Raw genomic sequence first — 17,434 nt, 5'->3', positions numbered from 1 at the left:
TGGGACCACTCATATTTCAAAGTAATTTTTAAGTCATTTAAAGCTAAAAGCCAGTATGTATAACTTTCTCTTCCATTTTATAAATGAGTGTGAAAAGCAATAGTGCAGGCATATATTTGGCATTAACTCTTATTAGCCACAAAAATGTGGGTCAATATTGGATTTTCCAAAGTTGTCTAAATAAGACTGGGTTTGTCAAAACTTGCCAGATGCTTTCAAGTGAACATAGTACGTTGGCGGAAACAAAATGTAATGTCTAAAAGACACAAAATAGGTCAGCACTCTGCAAAAGTAAACTTGTCAGTGAGATCAATATGAACCTACAAGTTAATGGGGATATCAGACTTTCTTTACAATAAGGGATATGCAGGGTAAAGCCAGAATATAACACTTGTGAAAAGCAGAGGATATATGTAAATAAATTTTTTGTATCCTTAATAAAGGCACTGCTTTTTAATGTTCTCTAGCTAAGCACAGTCTAAATTAATAGAACATCATAGTAAATGAAATTATGGTTCATTTGCTTGGTTTTCAGCAATATTAAAAAAAGTGGGGAGATGATGATCAAATATCCCAAAAATTTTAGAAATATTATGAAATCCTTCATTAGCTGCCTCTAGGTTACACATTTCAGAAATTTTGACATAAGAGTGACATCAATAAAAAAAAATTTGAAGGGAAAAAAAAAACACACCCAACCCCAAAAAACAACCCAGTAACAGAAAGACCTTTCATGGGGCATCTCATTGTATTTATTTCATTTTAAAAAAATATACATCATTTATTGAATACATAAAATGCCAGTGCTTTGCAATAGTTTTCTTACTGCATCTTTAAATGTAAAAATTTTAAAAAAGAAGAAAGGGGAGAAACCAAAAAAAAAAAATACATTCAAAATGTGAGGCTGTTCTGCTTACGGAGGGGCAGCGGCTTTGGAAAGCTACAGCCTACACTGTGACTGTTCAGAGACAAGGCTGAACATCAGTCAGCTACCCATGAAAAGTTACACAGAAAGCATTAAAGGATACAAAGAACAACTTCATAGGGAGCAAGAGGAGTGGGGAATTAAGCAAAATGCCACATATGTCATTGGGAGGGAGTGGACTGAGCCAGAATCAGGCATAGGGATTGATGATATTGAAAACAGTATTTATGGGAAGATATAGAAGAAACAGTAACATGTTTGGCAAGCTAGAGAGAGAGAGTGTGTGTGTGTGTGTGTCTGTGTGTGTGTGTGCACACTTCTAATTTTCTACTTGACTCTCCAATAGAAATGTAACAAAACTGAGGTAGAAATGAATGTGGGAGCACTACTGCCCAGGGGATTTCAAAATGAGAAGCAAAATTGCACTGACAAGAGAGGAGTGAAAAAAGAAAGGAAGGAGATGGAGAGAAGATACATACCTACACATATCTTCAAACACTTCAATATGAAAGTAACAATGATGCCTATGGTTTTTGTCGTTATTTGTGTGTTTGGTTGAGATACTCTGCATTCTAATAAGCAGTATGGCAAGCCTATGAACTAGATTAGTGGACTAGAATGACACCATTCCCAGCAGTTTTAAGTGATAACTTGCAAACTACCACCACCACCACCACCACACTCCAGTAAAAGACAGTTGGGGAGTTTTCAGGTACTGTGACTTCCAGGGTCCTAAACAGGCTGACTGTTCTACACACTAACACAAACTGAGTTAAGTAGCTTTCCATTATAACCAGTGTACCTTTTAAGAACATTTTCACTTAATTATCAAGGAGCAGTGTAGTCAGATCTGTTGCAGTTATTGACATAAAGAATTATTCTGCTCTGGTTAATTCCCCATAATTAGTAAAGAACCTTTTTCTTTTATAAAAAATCCTTCCATTTTTACTTTAGATTGCAAATATTCAGTTGTATCACATGTCAGTATTTTTCTGGATACATTCAGGGTAATTTTCCTTGCTATTTTCCAATTGTTGAGGTAAACATACATTTCAATATAAAGTAACAATGACACCTATCCTATTACTCTCAGCAGTACATAGTGCTTTCAACACATTCCTTTGAGGTACTGTACAAATCACAATCGCTTTCCTGAGTTTTTGCAGACAAGAACATTAAAAGAAATGAACTGCAGAAATTAAGGTCCAGATTACCGTTACCCTGTTTTACCTGTTCTCAGCTTAATACCACAGAACAGACAGGATTGAGGAATACTGTTGCTCTTAAAATGGCAAAAATCTGGTTTTTCTGTCGTAACACAAACTGTTCATCTCTTTTGTCCAATAATGTTTGAAGTTAAAGCTCTTTATATTAGCACATGCCACCAATGTAATTGTGAGGCAAACAAAAAATAAAGCACCACTCCAGGCACTTGACAGCAACTAAATCTCGAGAACAGCAGAATGGAATCAACACACGAGGTTCATGTCCTTCTGAAATCAACACACTTGCACCTTGCTCCTTGGCGAGCGTTGTCTAGCTTGAACTTACTGAGCATCAACATATGCTTTCTTTTTTTTTGTCATCTGGGGCTTTTAAAATCAGCTCTCATTTGATGCACTTTTCCTCCAAACACTACCCTGACGCGAAAGATGCAACTTAATTGTTGTCTTCCCCAGTACCCATTGCAATTTAAACACTACTGGAAAGGGGCTCTAGACCCTATATAGCAGGTTTTATGTGTGTGTGCCAACATTCATTACATTTTTTTTAAAAGAACTTATCACTGACTGCAACCAAACATTTTGTTCCATTCAACATACATATCGAGCTCTTTTTGAGATATGCTAGGCTGAATCTTGCAGAAAGCGTTCTCAAAGTCTTGATATGTAACTGGCCTCAGCTGGCTGGGCATAATGGCTGAAAGGTCTGTGGCTGGCATGGCGTGGAGGGGGCCCACCGCTGCTTCCTGACACAAATGAGCCACGTCTAGTCCAGAAAAGCCTTCTGTGCGCTGGACGAGCAGTGCAAACTCCTTGTCATTGAGACAGTAATTGTGCTGTGAGAGCAGCTGTACTATTATCTGGTGCCTCGCTGTGCTGTCAGGAAGTGGGATGAAAAGTCGTTTCATGAAGTACCTCCGAAGAGATTCGTCTATTTCTTCTGGTTTACTGGTGGCACAAATGACGACGATTTGGTCCTCAGCCGAAGTGAGTACACTGTCCAGTTGCATCAGAAACTCGGTTCTCATCCGACTGACTGGACTGTGCTCCTCACTCACTTGAGAGGAGAGAAGCATGTCAATGTCACTGACGAAAATCACCGAGGGCTGGCGACACCTGGCTACGAGAAACGAGGCGTGGATGATTTTCTCGGCTTCTCCTAACCACTTGGCGACTAGTCCAGAACCAGCAATTTTGAAAAAGGTGGCCCCCAACTGACTAGCTATGCATCTGCCCAATAATGTTTTGCCTGTCCCCCGAGGTCCAAATAAGAGGATGCTTCGAGGTAAGGCTGTCAGTCCACTGAATGCGTCTGACCTCAACACTGGCCACAAAACCTCCTCTTTAATGACGGCTTTTATCAGGTCGAGACCAGCAATGTCGCTCCAGTCCACTGGAGGTCCTTGGGTGATAATCTCATTGGTTACCAGGTCGATGAGGTGTGTGTCCGTATTCTTCAGTTGCTCGTCCACAGAGTGATTGGATGAGGTAGCTGCACGGAGCCCGGGGCCTTGCATTGGGTGGGAGAGGAGTTGCCTGTGCTCGTCCCCGTGCTCACCCATTACTGGCGACGTGTACTTCCCAAACGATTCACTGGATCTTGAGCCCAGCGAATTTTTAGCGGTGCTGTAGGACGGGGGGGTCAGAGCCCTACTGGACTGGCTGCTGAATTTCCTTTGCTGTTCAGAGGACATTAGCTGCTTCGTTGGCTTAAATGCTAAGGATGATGTTTCAGCACTTCTGTCAAAGCCATTCCCCCGGTTTGTGTTTGAAATGCTGTTGTCGGGCATTCTGTACATAGGACTCTGTGTAGATCTCTGTTGGCCATAGCTGTAATTTCCATAACTGGAGTCCATATCTCCTTGCCCTGCCATATAGAAGGCTTTCCTTTTGAGAGAACTAGCGGAACTGTTTGTCAGAGCCGATGGTGCGATAGGTGTCAAACCATGGCCCTGGTAGGTGTAGCCAGGAACAGTGGTGGGAGGCAGCGGGGTAGGAGCAGGGATTCCTGAAGGCAGGTATGCTGAAGGAGGAGGGGGTGCCCCGCCAGGGCTGTACCCAGACCCCACAGCAGTCTGAGGAGGATAGCTAGCAGAAGGATAGCTGTAACTGGAGAGGTTAGAAGTCCCATTGTAGCCTGGGACCAAGGCTGGAGGCGGAGGAGGTGGTGGTGGCGGCTGAAGGAGCCCAGAGCTATGCAAAGGAGACGGATGAGGTGAAGGAAGTGCAGGTGCTGGCTGGCTACTGTAAGTAGAATGCAAATAGGAGCCATTGTATCCTGGGGCATATTCCTGAGACGGGAGCCCTGCGTGGAGACTAGGAACAGTGTGGCTTCCACAGGTACTACTCGAGTAACTAGGTTCTGTCAGGTTGCTGGCCACCCCAGGGGAGCTCCCTAGACTTGCAGAGACATCTGCTGGCGGGAGCGCTGAACTGACTCCAGCTTTGCTGGCAGTGATGACGTCTGGAACACAGTTCATAGGATACACAGCATCTGAATTCAAGGAAGGCTGCCAGGGTTCACTTTCATTTTTTCGACCATTCACTAGTCCTGATGGTGCATCCGAGTAGTTGCTGAGTACAGGCCGATCCACTGGGCCTTCCAAAATGCCAGAATACTTCTCTGCATACTTTTTCAGTAAATTGGATGCAGTCAGAGCAGATATGTCATCATTCGCCCAGGCGTACTGGTAGGTGCGCTGCAAGTGACCTCTGTAGGCTTCAACTTTGTGGGCAGGAGACCGAGTGGTTGAAGTGATGTCAAAGTGCTGTTCTGGCCACTGGGCATGCTCCGGCGTCCACTGCATCTTCAAGCCTACGGATTTCAGGGGGGAAAACAGTTCGTTTACTTAGACAGTCATTAGAAATATTAGAGCCCACACCCACCAACTTCTATTACATACTCTTTTCCAATAAAGATATCCACATTATAAAGGCTTATCATAGCTTTTAATACTTGTTGCAATCGCTATAATATGTACCCTTTAAAATGGATGAAATTTCAACTCTGCATAAAAAGTAAACAGAATTTCAAGGAAAACTATAGAAGAACTAACCTTTCCCCTTTAAAAAAAGAAAAGAACAAATCTGCTTTTATTAAAAGGAACTCATGAAATTACCTGCTACACACACATAGACACATATTCACATCATATTTGAGTTCAAGCACTGGCTCTCATGATAAAATATGCATACATTTTAAATACTTAGCATGTGCCAGCATTGACATGTACCAGATTCAGCTTTTCTGTCTCTTCACATCATAGTTTCTATTTTAAATTTTAACCAATATAAAAATGAGACACAGCTGACAGATCGCATCTAGGATACCTCTCTTATTTGGTACTGAACACCTAGTTAGCACAGTATAATGCTCCCTGCGCAGAACAATATGACACAGACATAGCAGGTCATTCCATAATCCAACTCTCATCTAAAGTGGTCCACGACAGTTTCAAATCTGCTTCGTGGAGTGCAGCAAAGCAATCTCCCAGGCAGCGCTCCATCGCTTTCATCACACAAAGCCTACAACTCGGTATGAATTACAACTGGCTCCTTTCTGCCTCTCAGTTCTGTTGTTGAATCTCTGGGAAAAAAAACAAGCATCACTTGTCTGTCGGTCTTCTTGAATTCTCCTTCCTTCTCTTAAAATCCCCCCATCCCGGCCAGGTACAAACAGCTGAAGTACTAAGAGGGAGAGATAATCTTTGTGTAATGCATTTTATATGTGTGTGTGTGTGTGTGTGTGTGTGTGTGTGTGTGTGTGTATGTATATATATTTAAGGATAAGAACAGAGAGAGAATCTGATTTCTAACTGATTCAATTTTTATAGGAAGCAATGTATAACATATACCCTGAGAATATTCTAGCTGATAAAATTGTATGGTTAATTCTATCGGCTACAAGATCACTAAAAACAAAGCAAAGTAACTGTAGCAAAGCATAAGACAAAAATATCTTCTCACTTAAAGAAAATAACTAGGCAATTAAAATCGGAATCACTTGAATATTAAAGTTTCAATAAAATACCTTAGGGATTATTTTATTTCATAGATTAAGAAACTGAGGTCCAGAGAGATTTAGAACTTGCTCCTGAGATCTCATTCAGAGTTAGTTACAGAAGAGTACTAGGACCCGGATCTATCTCCCAGCGCAGGTTCATCTTTGCTAATCTTTGCTTGGTTCCAACACTGCCTTTTATCATACGGCTATATTAAGCAGACTTCCTTAATCTCTTTTGTATTACCCAAAGTGAATTTTGCAAACTGTCTCATGCCCTCTGGCACAGATTCCTTGATAAGGAAGAGGCCTGGTCTAAATGAAGCATCTGTGGCATCAGCTCCCTTCTGAATTGCCAGTCTATTTTGACAGCTCCTACACCCTTTTGTTCTCGCCCAACTCCTTTAGCTCTTCATTGCCTGGCTCTGGCTTCTGACATGGCCAGATTAGACTCACCGAGTTAAACAGCACAGAGCATACAGTTTGGTAACAGAATGGCATGTTGATTCCCTTCTGACTCCCTCTTCCTTGTTTGCAAAACCACTGCACCAGACACTGGAAGTTAATTAGCAGGATGATGCTGTGCTAATTGTGTTAATTTACAAGGTTTTAGTCAAAGAGAATCATGCCAGGGCTGGCACTGCTGTCATGCTTCCGACTTAATGATTAAGAAATACTGAAAACAAGGTGGGAAGGATTGCAGTAATTACACAATAAATGAATAAAGCAACAGGATTCATTTGCAAATATATTTTATTGCAGTTGTACTCATTTGCATTTGGATTTTTAAAAGGATTCATGTAGATATTCATTTGCAAATCACCATTTCAGTTAAATTAGGTCTGAACACTGCACAGTATAAGTTAATAGAGATGTTTGTCTATATATATTATTTTTAAGTAAAAATTCTAAAGACCTGACTTCTTCTATATATACAACAGATTGGAAAATTCCCCTGTAGTGTATCCCTAAAAATTTTCATGTTTTTATCTTCTAAAAAATCTATTTTAAAAATAATCTCATCAAATTGAGCAAAACATTATAGAGTCTGAATGAGCCTGTATCTTCTCACTCAGAGAAACTCTGGAGTGATTTCGAGGAAGAACTAAAGTGATATTCTTAATTGTTTCACTTTCTCAGTCATTACTTTTTAAGGGGGAAGAAAATACACCACAAAATGGGTGAAATGACCGAAACCACACTTAAAGGGGAAAAGATGCAATTTTAATGAAGCAGCATTTCAGGAATCATACTTTCATTAAATTCAACTGGAAAATATTAAAAGCAAATCACCAGGAACCAATCGCAAGTAATCAGTATCTAAATTCTTCTAGTGTCATGGGATTTACTTCAGGCCTTATAAAAGGAAAGAATATTAATGTGACTGTAACATAAAACTGTCTAAGACAAGCAATTTCATTAGTCCTGTAAACATTTCTAGGGAATTTCCATTAAGATTTTTTGTCTTTAAAAGATTATAAAAATATAGAGTTGGGAAAATAAGAAAACACATAAGTTAGGAATATCAAATTAATTAGGCTTATAGGAGAAACATTAATAAATGTCTTGAAACAAAATCACAGAAAATAATTTAGTATACACAGGCAATGGAATTTACTACCTATCTCTCTCCTCCCCAATCACACACACACACACACACACACACACACACACACACACAATCACACACCCCCACCACATCACATCCCACCTTACATATTACACCACACATGTAACTTAAAGGGCATGGTTTTCAGTTAGCTAAGTCATTCCTGGTATTAGTTAATAAATATACAAACCAAACATGATTTGAAAATGTTTCCCCTTTAAGAGAAAAAAAAAAAGCATTTCAATTGAGAATAATTTGGAAAAGGCAACTCTTCTCAGTTATTGGCTTACATTTTTATCCTTGTAAGTTAATAATTTATGCAAAATGAATTTAATAAAATTCATTGACTATAAAAGGGGTGTGTATAGTTGAAATACAACAGGTTGGCCATCTTCACTGAGTGTTTCTGCATAGTTTAACAAAACTAATTAAATTTCATAAGATTTTTCGATTTCATCTGAAATTAAGCAAAGATCCTATCCATCAAAATTGTTTATTTGGAACAATTACTGGACACACCATTGCCTTTTTATTCTCATGCTATTTTTGGATGTGCTCACCAAGATAATTGAAAGTTTATTTATCGATGCATACTAAATAACAATAACCTTAGTGAGGCTGCAAAAGGCAAGACTGAGCTTTGATTAAATAACCTTCAGGGTATGGGACTGTTCACATCCTCTCAAACATGAGTATTTATTCCGTTGTTTTGAAGTCATTAATGTTACTTGAAAGCACAAGTTAATAGTTAACCGTAAGCTAGTCCTTCCTATTAGCATGTGCCAAAGAAGATCGGATTCAGGAGACCGTCCCAGCCTTGGGAGCACAAAGAGCCTTTTCATTAGTTCCTTGAATTCTGACACTAATTTGAAATAGCGCCAAACTTGGATATTGTTGTTGTTATTCTGTTTATTAGTAGTCATGTTTCCGATGTGAAATTAAAGGAAAATGCAGAGCCAAATGCTCTTTGAATAATAATAATAAAAAAAATCATGCTCCATTTGATTATATTGTTGTTTTCTATGAGTGAGGAGAGGCACACACATGTCACTTCGCTTGGCACCCAAATAATAAAACAGGTTTTAAAAACAGCTTTTATATGGCTTCTCTGTGGAACATGAAGAGAAAAAACTCTGAGACAACATTATTTTCATGTTATTAGAAACAGGACTCTGGAACAATAATTCCCACTATTGTTTGGAAATAGCTTCAATAGGTATAATAAAAAAAATTCAGTAAACAGAAGAAAGTAAGAAAATAGTTCTTAACAATAACTGAAGAATAGTTAAGTTCCACATATCAATTATTGATTTGGAAAGGGATTAAGATATTCTTAAAATACAGCTTGCAAATTTCACAATGCATTGTGTTTGCTTTAAAAAAATTGCTTTTAAAAGAATTTACCATGAGGAAAAGCCTGAGAATTTTGCTCTTATTGTTATATAATAACACACACACACACACACACACACACACACACACACACACACACACACACGTATTTATGTTGTAGTATTGACCCATGGCTGCTGAGCCTCTGGTGGGTTTTCAGAAGCAGTTAATTGTACGGGAGGAGACTGGTCATCTATACACTACTTATAGACACATACAACCATGTATTTTCCATAAAATAAGATAGTTGAGAAGTACTTTTCATTCTGCTCATTACTGACTGTTCATTGCATGCCTTAGATTTAATTCCTAAATAATTACTGTCTTATCATTTTAATGCCTCTATTTCATTCTTCACTTGACTGCTTCTGTTGCATGTGCTAGGTTGTTTTGGAACTAAAACCATTGTGGCAACTTCTAAAGTTCTGCCACAACTTCAAAAGGATAAGCTATTACAGATGAAAAGGAAGTGTATGAAAACAATTTCAGAATGTGAGGACACTGGAAATTAAAGGCTAGGTCTTCTAGAATCAACTGTTGGTACACAGTACTGGAAATAGCAATCAAAGGCACTCACTACCCTTCCTCCACCCTAACACACACATGCTGTTCAACAGTTCACCAAGCCTAAAAAAGTAGCTTTCTACAAGGTTCCTATAGGGTAATTCTAGCTGCTAGGGATATGGCCTTCATTTGTAGGTTTTCTCAGACTTCCTCAGGGCAGGGACCTGAGGCAAACACCTGCAGGCATAACAGCTCCTTTGCTCTGGGACAGCTGCATTAATGCTTCTACAGCCCGGTTATGGCCACACCATTACTGCACCTATAACATTTAATTTCGTTACGAAATCTGCTAACCTTCATTATTTTTAAGTCTCTTAAAAAGAATGAATACAGTATTTAGCAAAGATCTCTCTAGGGGAAAATATCACTACTAGGGTAAATATGCAGTGTAGTTAGAAGTGCAATCTGGGTGCTCTTTAGAGGCAAGGATAGTGAAACTTCATCTCAAACACTTGGGGCATATTATTATTAGGAGGGGTCAGTCCTTACAAAAGGACATCATGCTGCAAAAGGTAGAGGGTCAGAGAAAGGAAAATCTCCAACAAGATAAACTGATAGTGACTGCAACAGTGGGCTTGAGTACATCAGAGATAGTGAGGACGACACGGTATAGGTATAGGACAAGGTTTAGATCTGTGGTTCACAGAGTTGCTATTAGTCATAGTTGATTTACTAGCACTTAACAGCAACAGTTACAATAGTTTATATCTCCTTCAGCCTAACTGTCAAACTGACACATCATTGTCTTATTTGGAAATGGCAAAACTAACTCATAGAGCATTCAAACTTAAGTTGTTTTTGTTGTTATGTGCCCTCAAGTCGCCTGCGACTCATAGGGAACCTATGTACAATAGCCCTAAACCTTGCTCTATCCCATGCCAATCTTATTGTCTCCAACACGCCCATCCCCATTACCCCAATCAATCCAACTCATCAAGGCTTTTTCTCTCCTGCACTGTTCCTCCACCCTCCCAAGCATGATGTCCCTCTCCAATGACTGATCCTGCCGCCTTGCAACATTTCTAAAGTCTGTCAGATGAAACTTCAGAATCCTTGCCTCCAAGCAGTAGCCTGGCTTCACTCTCTCCAGGACGAACTTGTTTGTTCTCTTAGCAGACCATGATATATTCCATACTCTTCTCTAGCACCACAGCTCAAAGGCATCCATTCTCCTTCTATCATCCCTAGTCATTGTTCAGCTCTCTGATGCATAGCAAGTGATTGCAAAGACCACGGCCTGTATCAGGCGCACTTTAGTCTCCAGACTGACGTTGCTGCTCTTCAGTACTATGGAGAGGTCACTAGAGTTTAGGAAATTCATTGGCTAAAAATACTGGGTTTTGTTTAAGTGTCTTCTGAGAGAGAAGGTTGTTATGTGCCATCGAATCTAGGTTGACTCATAGCTGACACTTCAGGGGTTGTTCAGAGGTAGTAAATCCCACAGGAGACTGCTCTCTTTTCTCCTGTGGATCAGTTGGCAAATCTGAACTGCATGCCTTCTGGCTGACAGCACAATTCATTACCACATTCTGCTACCAGAAACTAGTCCTATGTAAATCTCATCATTATTCATTAAGGGGAACAATGAACCAATGAAACGTGTGACCAGACTAGGCAGCATTCTCTTCCTGTCTGTACACCGTTAAAAACCAAGAGGCCAACACAACAATGTTGTTGTGTGCCATCGAGTCGGAACCAACCCATAGGTGACCCCACTCACGGGTTTTCAGAGGCAATAAAGCGAATGAGAGAAAACTGTCTGTCTTTCTCCTGTGAAGCAGCTGATGGATTTGAACCATGTGCCTTTGGGTTGGCAATGCAATTTCTTACCACTAAGCCAACAGAGCTCCCTAACATACGACCATTAACAATAACTGTTATTCACTACTCTGAATCATTTGATATAGAATCTTCTTCATCTTACTTCATCACTGTAGGCTTACAATATGACCTCAGATCTACGAGTGACTGCAAGTGAAATCAGGGAGAAGGAAACACATTCTCTTCCATCTTTTTAATTAGGTTGTATTCAGAGCACTAAAATGAGGAGGCTTTTCTACACTCATTACGATGTTGCTGTCAAGTTGATCCGGACTCACAATAGCACTCACTATAGGGCACAGCAGAACTGCACAATGGGCTTCCGAGGCTGAAATCTTGAAGCTGACTGTGCCTCTTTGTCCTGTGGTACAGCTTGGGTTCCAACTGCCAATCCTTTCGATAGGCACTGAGGGTTTTAACCACTGCACCACCAGGGCTCCATGCACAGAAAAAATCTGTAAACGGAAGCAAATGGCCACATCTAGAACAGTTGGTGAAACTGAAGCCAACCTTCTGGTTAGCAAGCAAATGATTTAACCGTCCTGCTATCAGAGCTCCTTTGCACAGGATACGTTGCTAGGCTTTGTTGAGTTGGCTCCACTTCACTGAGACCCTATGGACAACAGAGCAAAACCCTGCTCAATCCTCACTATCTCTGCTGTGCTCAAAGCCCACTGCTTCAGTCACTGAGTCAGTGTGGCCCACTGAACATCTTACTGCTTTTTTGCAGACCTTTTCTAAACGTGATATACCTTTCTGGGATTGCACTCTCCTGTGAACCTGACCAAAGTAAGTGAAACTAAGTCTCACAATATTTCTTCTTAAGGGCACTAATATGGGCTATTAAGAATATGTAGCCAACAAATTGAGTGACCCCTAAGTGTTGGGCTGCTAAAATTGAAAAGTCAGTTATTTCAATCCAGCAGCCATTCTATGGGATAAAGATAGTGCGATCTCCTCTTAGAAATATTTACAGCCTTGAAAACTCAAAAGACGGCTGCCATGAGATGGAACTGACTCAACTGCACTGGGCCAATACATGCAAATCTTGTATGTAACTGCTAAGAAGTTAAACGGAAACTTTTTGTTTTGTAGGTGGCAAAACCTTTTCAGTTTACTTTCATTTTAAAAACTGAAAGGATAAAGTGTTGGTCTGTTGTTCATAGGGTTAAAGAGTCACAGTAGAATCAATGGCACCGAACAAGAAGTGCCAAAAGTCAAAGTCACTACCATCGAGTCAGAACTGACTTACGGCTGACCCCCAGGGAGGTATCATTCTCACGGAAGGAGAAGGGCTGTCTTTCTCTCATGGAGCTGCTGGTGGATGTGAAATGCCAGAGAGGTGTTGCCTTTAGGTTAACGGCACAATTCTCTCTGAATTACACTACGAGAGTTCCCTAACAACAAGTTCTCTAAAATAAGATTCTTTGATTTCAGACAGAAGGAAATATCTAAAATGACTTGGGCGCTCAGGTGGCCGACCCCTAATAGTAAGAAGCTGCACTGTAATCCCAAAGGCACTGGTTCAAACCCATCAGTTTGCTCCTCAGGAGAAGTATCGGCAATATCTTTCCATATGATTTACTGCCTCTGAAAACCCACTGGAGGGTCAGTTCTGATGTAATAGCACACAACAACAACAACAACAACAACAGCAACAACCCCAAATTACTTAGTCAACCCCAGACACTGCCTCACTGTCAGTCTACTGCTTGTTCTCTGGTGTCCTATGGAGTGGAACCCTATTATTATCTAGTATTTCACGTAAATTATTTCATTTAGAGGCAATGCTAGATTACTGGGATAAGGGGAGGAGGAAAAACCATTACCCACAAAAACCCAACAAACTGAAGGAAAAAGAAAAAAAGGTTCTAGTCTTTTGTTTGGAGACTGAAAATCCTTAGTTGGAGAATCAGACCACTGGCATTACTCATGCTTTATTATGTTAAATATTATTCTTATCTTAGGTTAAACTAATTAAAAAAATCATACTTACATTTCCCAGAAATAACATGTACATTATATTGTATCCTCTACCTTCCTGTTTTGTTAAGGATTACCTAAAAAATATTGTAGTGCTTGTGAAATCACTTTCTATCTTTAAATAATTACACTCATGGTTTGTAGATAATTCTTCGGTTTTAGAAAACTACAAAGAACTATAATTGAAACAATACAAAGTAAAACTGGACAGGCAGATTGTGGGGGGGAGGGAAGTGAAATCCCTCAGAATTTATCAGTTTTCTTTCAATCTCAGGACAGCTGCTGAAAAGAAATTTTTCCAGTGGGTATGTTGGTTATAAAAATGGATAGAGAAATTGTTTCACACAAAGTAAAACAGTGCATGATCTTTTTAATCAAAAAGGTGTCAAAAACTTCAAAATGTTTTCACAGTGTTTCATTTATTTTAAATGGTATTTGTGACTCAACATTTAACAGACCAAAAACTAAAAAACATAATACTTAGAGGTTTCAAACTAGTTAAAAATGGTTTCAAAACCTGCAGTCTCAAAATTAGATATTCTAATTATATAACAAATACTGTCACAGGTTTTTTTTTCCCATTAAACCACACTTTCACACCTCCAGACTTCAAATTATAATACATTTTGCCGCAAATTTCTCCCTCCCCTCCATTCTACCTTATTTGCATAAGGCACTCCTTTTTTTTATAAACATGAAGGCATTTCTGGCTAAAATATCCTTAGCAAATACAGCTCAAATACTTCATTCTCTAATATGGAGAACTTGCAACCAAACAACCTAAAGTCAGCATACAGCCTGTAAAAATGTTCTGATTTTGTAGCAAGTTTTGAGAGCAACCAATTTTATATATATAAACACACACACACACACACACACACACACATACAGGAAGACAAAGCAAAGTATTAAAATTATATGAGCAAAGAGAGTCAGAAAATCAAAAGCAATGAATTCACTCAGCATTTCTTAAGTTGAGGATTGAAGAACAAATTCAAACCTTGAATTTCAATAATTAAGGATGCTATGGGCAGAGTTTTTAATTATCCAGGATATTAAAAAAAACAACAACAACAAAAAAACCCCACAAAACTGGAAGGAGTACACTGAGTCACTGTAACAAACAGAATTGGCTGACAAAGAAGAATTTAATGAAACAACTTACAACCAAGAGGCAATGGAGATGAAAGAGAAAATTCAAGCTGCTCTGAAGGAACAGACAAAAAACAAGGCCCCAGGTATTAATGGCATACCAATTGACATATTTCACCAAACAGATGCAGCCCTGGATGTGCTTACCAGGTTGTGTCAAGAAATATGGAGAATAGCTAACTGGCCAACTGACTGGAAGAGATCCAGATTTACTCCCAGTCCAAAAAAAAGTGATCTGCCAGAATGTGGGAATTATCAAACAATATCACTAACATCACATGAAAGAAAAATCTTGTTGAAGATTACAAACAAAACAAAACAGGAACAGTACATTGACAGAGAAATACCAGAAGTGCAAAATGGGTTTAGAAGAGGCTGTGGCACTAGGGACATCATGGCCAATGTCAGCCAATGTTGACTGAAAGAAGAGCATACCAGAGGAATACTCATCTGAATTTTTAACTATGAAAAGGCATTTTATTTTGTGGAACACAACAAATTGTGACTAACCTTGAGAAGAACGGGAATCCCAGAAGAGATAATTGTGCTCATGAAAAATCTATACATGGACCAGGAAGTAGTCTTAAGAACAGGGCAGGAAAACATTGCATGATTCAAAATCAGGAAAGAAATGATCAGGGATGCATCCTGTCTCCATATCTTTTCAATCTCTGAGTGAACAGATCATATGGGAGGCTGGACTTTATGAAGCAGAATGTGGCATCAGGATTGGGGGAAGACTCATCAACAACCTGCATCCACTATGCAGATGACAAAACCTTGCCTGATGAAATGGAGAAGAACATGAGGCACTTGTTGCAGAGGGTAAAGGACTACAGTTTCCAATATGGATTGAAGATCAATATCAAGAAAACAATGATTCTTGTCAGTGGGCCAACTGACAGCACCAGGATAGTGGAGAAGAGATTGAGACTGTTAACAATTTCAACTTACTTGGTTCCACAACCAACACTCTTGGCATTAGCAGTCATGAACCTCTGCAGAGTGCTAAAGAGCAACAATGTTGGTCTGGAGATTACAGGCCATGGCTGTAGCTAATGACCGAGGATGATAGAAAAATTAATGATGTCTTTGAGTATGGTGTAGGAGAAGGGTACTGAACGTACTGTGGACTGCTAAGAGAACCAACATGTCTGCTCTGGAGGAGGTGAAATCAAGTTGCTCACTGGAGGCAAGGCTTTGGAAGCTCCAGCTCACATTATCTGGGCATGTTTTCAGGAGGGACCAGTCCTTGGAGAAGAACATCGTGCTTAGAAGGGTGGAGAGGGAGACCCTGGATGAGATGGATTGACTTAATGACTGGGGCTACAATAGTGGGTGTGTCACAATGGTGAGACTGGCTCAGGATAGGGCGGGATTCTGAGCCACTGTGCTATAAGTCACAGGTGACTTGACAGTATATAACAACAACAACAACGTACAAACACACACATATACATATATTTATACAAACCCCCAAACACCCAATATTTCCCATTTTATTCGATAGACTAAAGTTCCTACAGTAGCACTAGCCTAGAAATAGTTCTTCATTCTTGCCTAGCAACAGCTGGTGGACTTTGCAGAGGACTGTCTTATCTGCACATAAAACACCTTTTGTGCTTTGTCACAGTGCCTCCAGTCCCTACTACAACATCACATGCTTCTGTTACTTTGAAAAGACAATGGCTTAAAACAACAATAATTAAATCACACAGACATTTGAATTCATGATTCCACTCTGCTCTGATGTTTTGGTGTTGTTGTTGTTAGGTGTTATCAAGTCAAGTTCAACTCAAAGCAACCCTAAGAATGACAGACCTGAACTTTGCATTATTCTGTGCCATGCTCATAAATTCTGACACACATGGACCGCTTGATACAGTTACTGTGTCTATCCATCTCACTAAGAGTCATCTTCTCTTTCCAAAGATGATATCCTGTCCAAGGAACAGCTTCTACTAGCAACACACCCAAGGTGTGAGAGACAAAGCTTTGCCATCTTTGCCTTCAAGGAACATTCTGGCTGCACTTTTCCTATGACATATTTGTTCATTATGTTGGCAGTCCTTAGATATTCAGTTGTCTTCTCCAATACCACAACTCAAACATATCCATTCCTATTTTATCATCCTTATTTATTGTCTAGCTCTTAGATGAATAACAAGTGATGGAAAAAGATGCACGTTAGTCTTCATACTAATACTGTTCTACAATATTTTGGAGAGATCCCTGATAGCAGACTTGCCCACCGCAATATGTCTCCTGATTTCCTTACCGCTGGCACTAGGGTGTGAATTGTTGTTCCAAGAAAGATGAAATTATTCACAACTTTAGACTCTAGTAATTTAATTTAAAAAAAAAAAAAACAAACAAAAACAACCAAGCAAATTGTTTTAGGAATGTTAAAATATATAGTCATTTTAGAAGAAAAATTTCCAAATACTACTAAATATATTTAATTATTTAATCAGTGCAAGAAAAGAACTGGTCGTTTTCTTGTTCATTCAGTGCTGAAAGTACAGTTGTGTATGTTGTTGTTGTGGTGGTTGTTATGCGCCATCGAGTCGCTTGTGACTCATAGCGACCCTATGTACAAGAGCTCTAAATGCTGTTCTATCCTGTGCCAACCTAGCCATCACAAACGCACTTATTCCCACCGCTCCAGTCATAGAATCGATCCATCTCACCAAAGGTCTTCCTCTCCTTCGCTTCCCCTCCACTCTGCCAAACATGATGTCCCTCTCCAAGGACCAGTCCCTCCT

The 17,434-nt window shown here is 39.6% G+C and overlaps 1 protein-coding gene across 1 annotated transcript; it reads right to left on the bottom strand.

The window, feature by feature from the left end:
• Positions 1-734: 734 nt before the first annotated feature.
• On the bottom strand, positions 735-4,958 carry LOC102873946 (fidgetin-like). The gene has a single exon (XM_006879355.1). It carries the CDS (start codon positions 4,953-4,955, stop codon positions 2,709-2,711), a length of 2,247 nt encoding a protein of 748 aa, XP_006879417.1. The 5' UTR covers positions 4,956-4,958; the 3' UTR covers positions 735-2,708.
• Between the last annotated feature and the right edge of the window lie 12,476 nt (positions 4,959-17,434).

The sequence above is a fragment of the Elephantulus edwardii genome, unplaced genomic scaffold (assembly GCF_000299155.1).
Source record: "Elephantulus edwardii isolate Elephantulus edwardi_28Jun2011 unplaced genomic scaffold, EleEdw1.0 scaffold00003, whole genome shotgun sequence".
Classification (NCBI taxonomy): domain Eukaryota; kingdom Metazoa; phylum Chordata; class Mammalia; order Macroscelidea; family Macroscelididae; genus Elephantulus; species Elephantulus edwardii.
The sequence above is the reverse complement of the archived record's forward strand: the minus strand, read 5'-3'. Positions and strand labels throughout refer to the sequence as shown.

Coding starts and splice junctions, on each gene's coding strand:
- LOC102873946 (XM_006879355.1), bottom strand. CDS start 4,955: ATGCAGTGGACGCCGGAGCATGCCCAGTGGCCAGAACAGCACTTTGAC.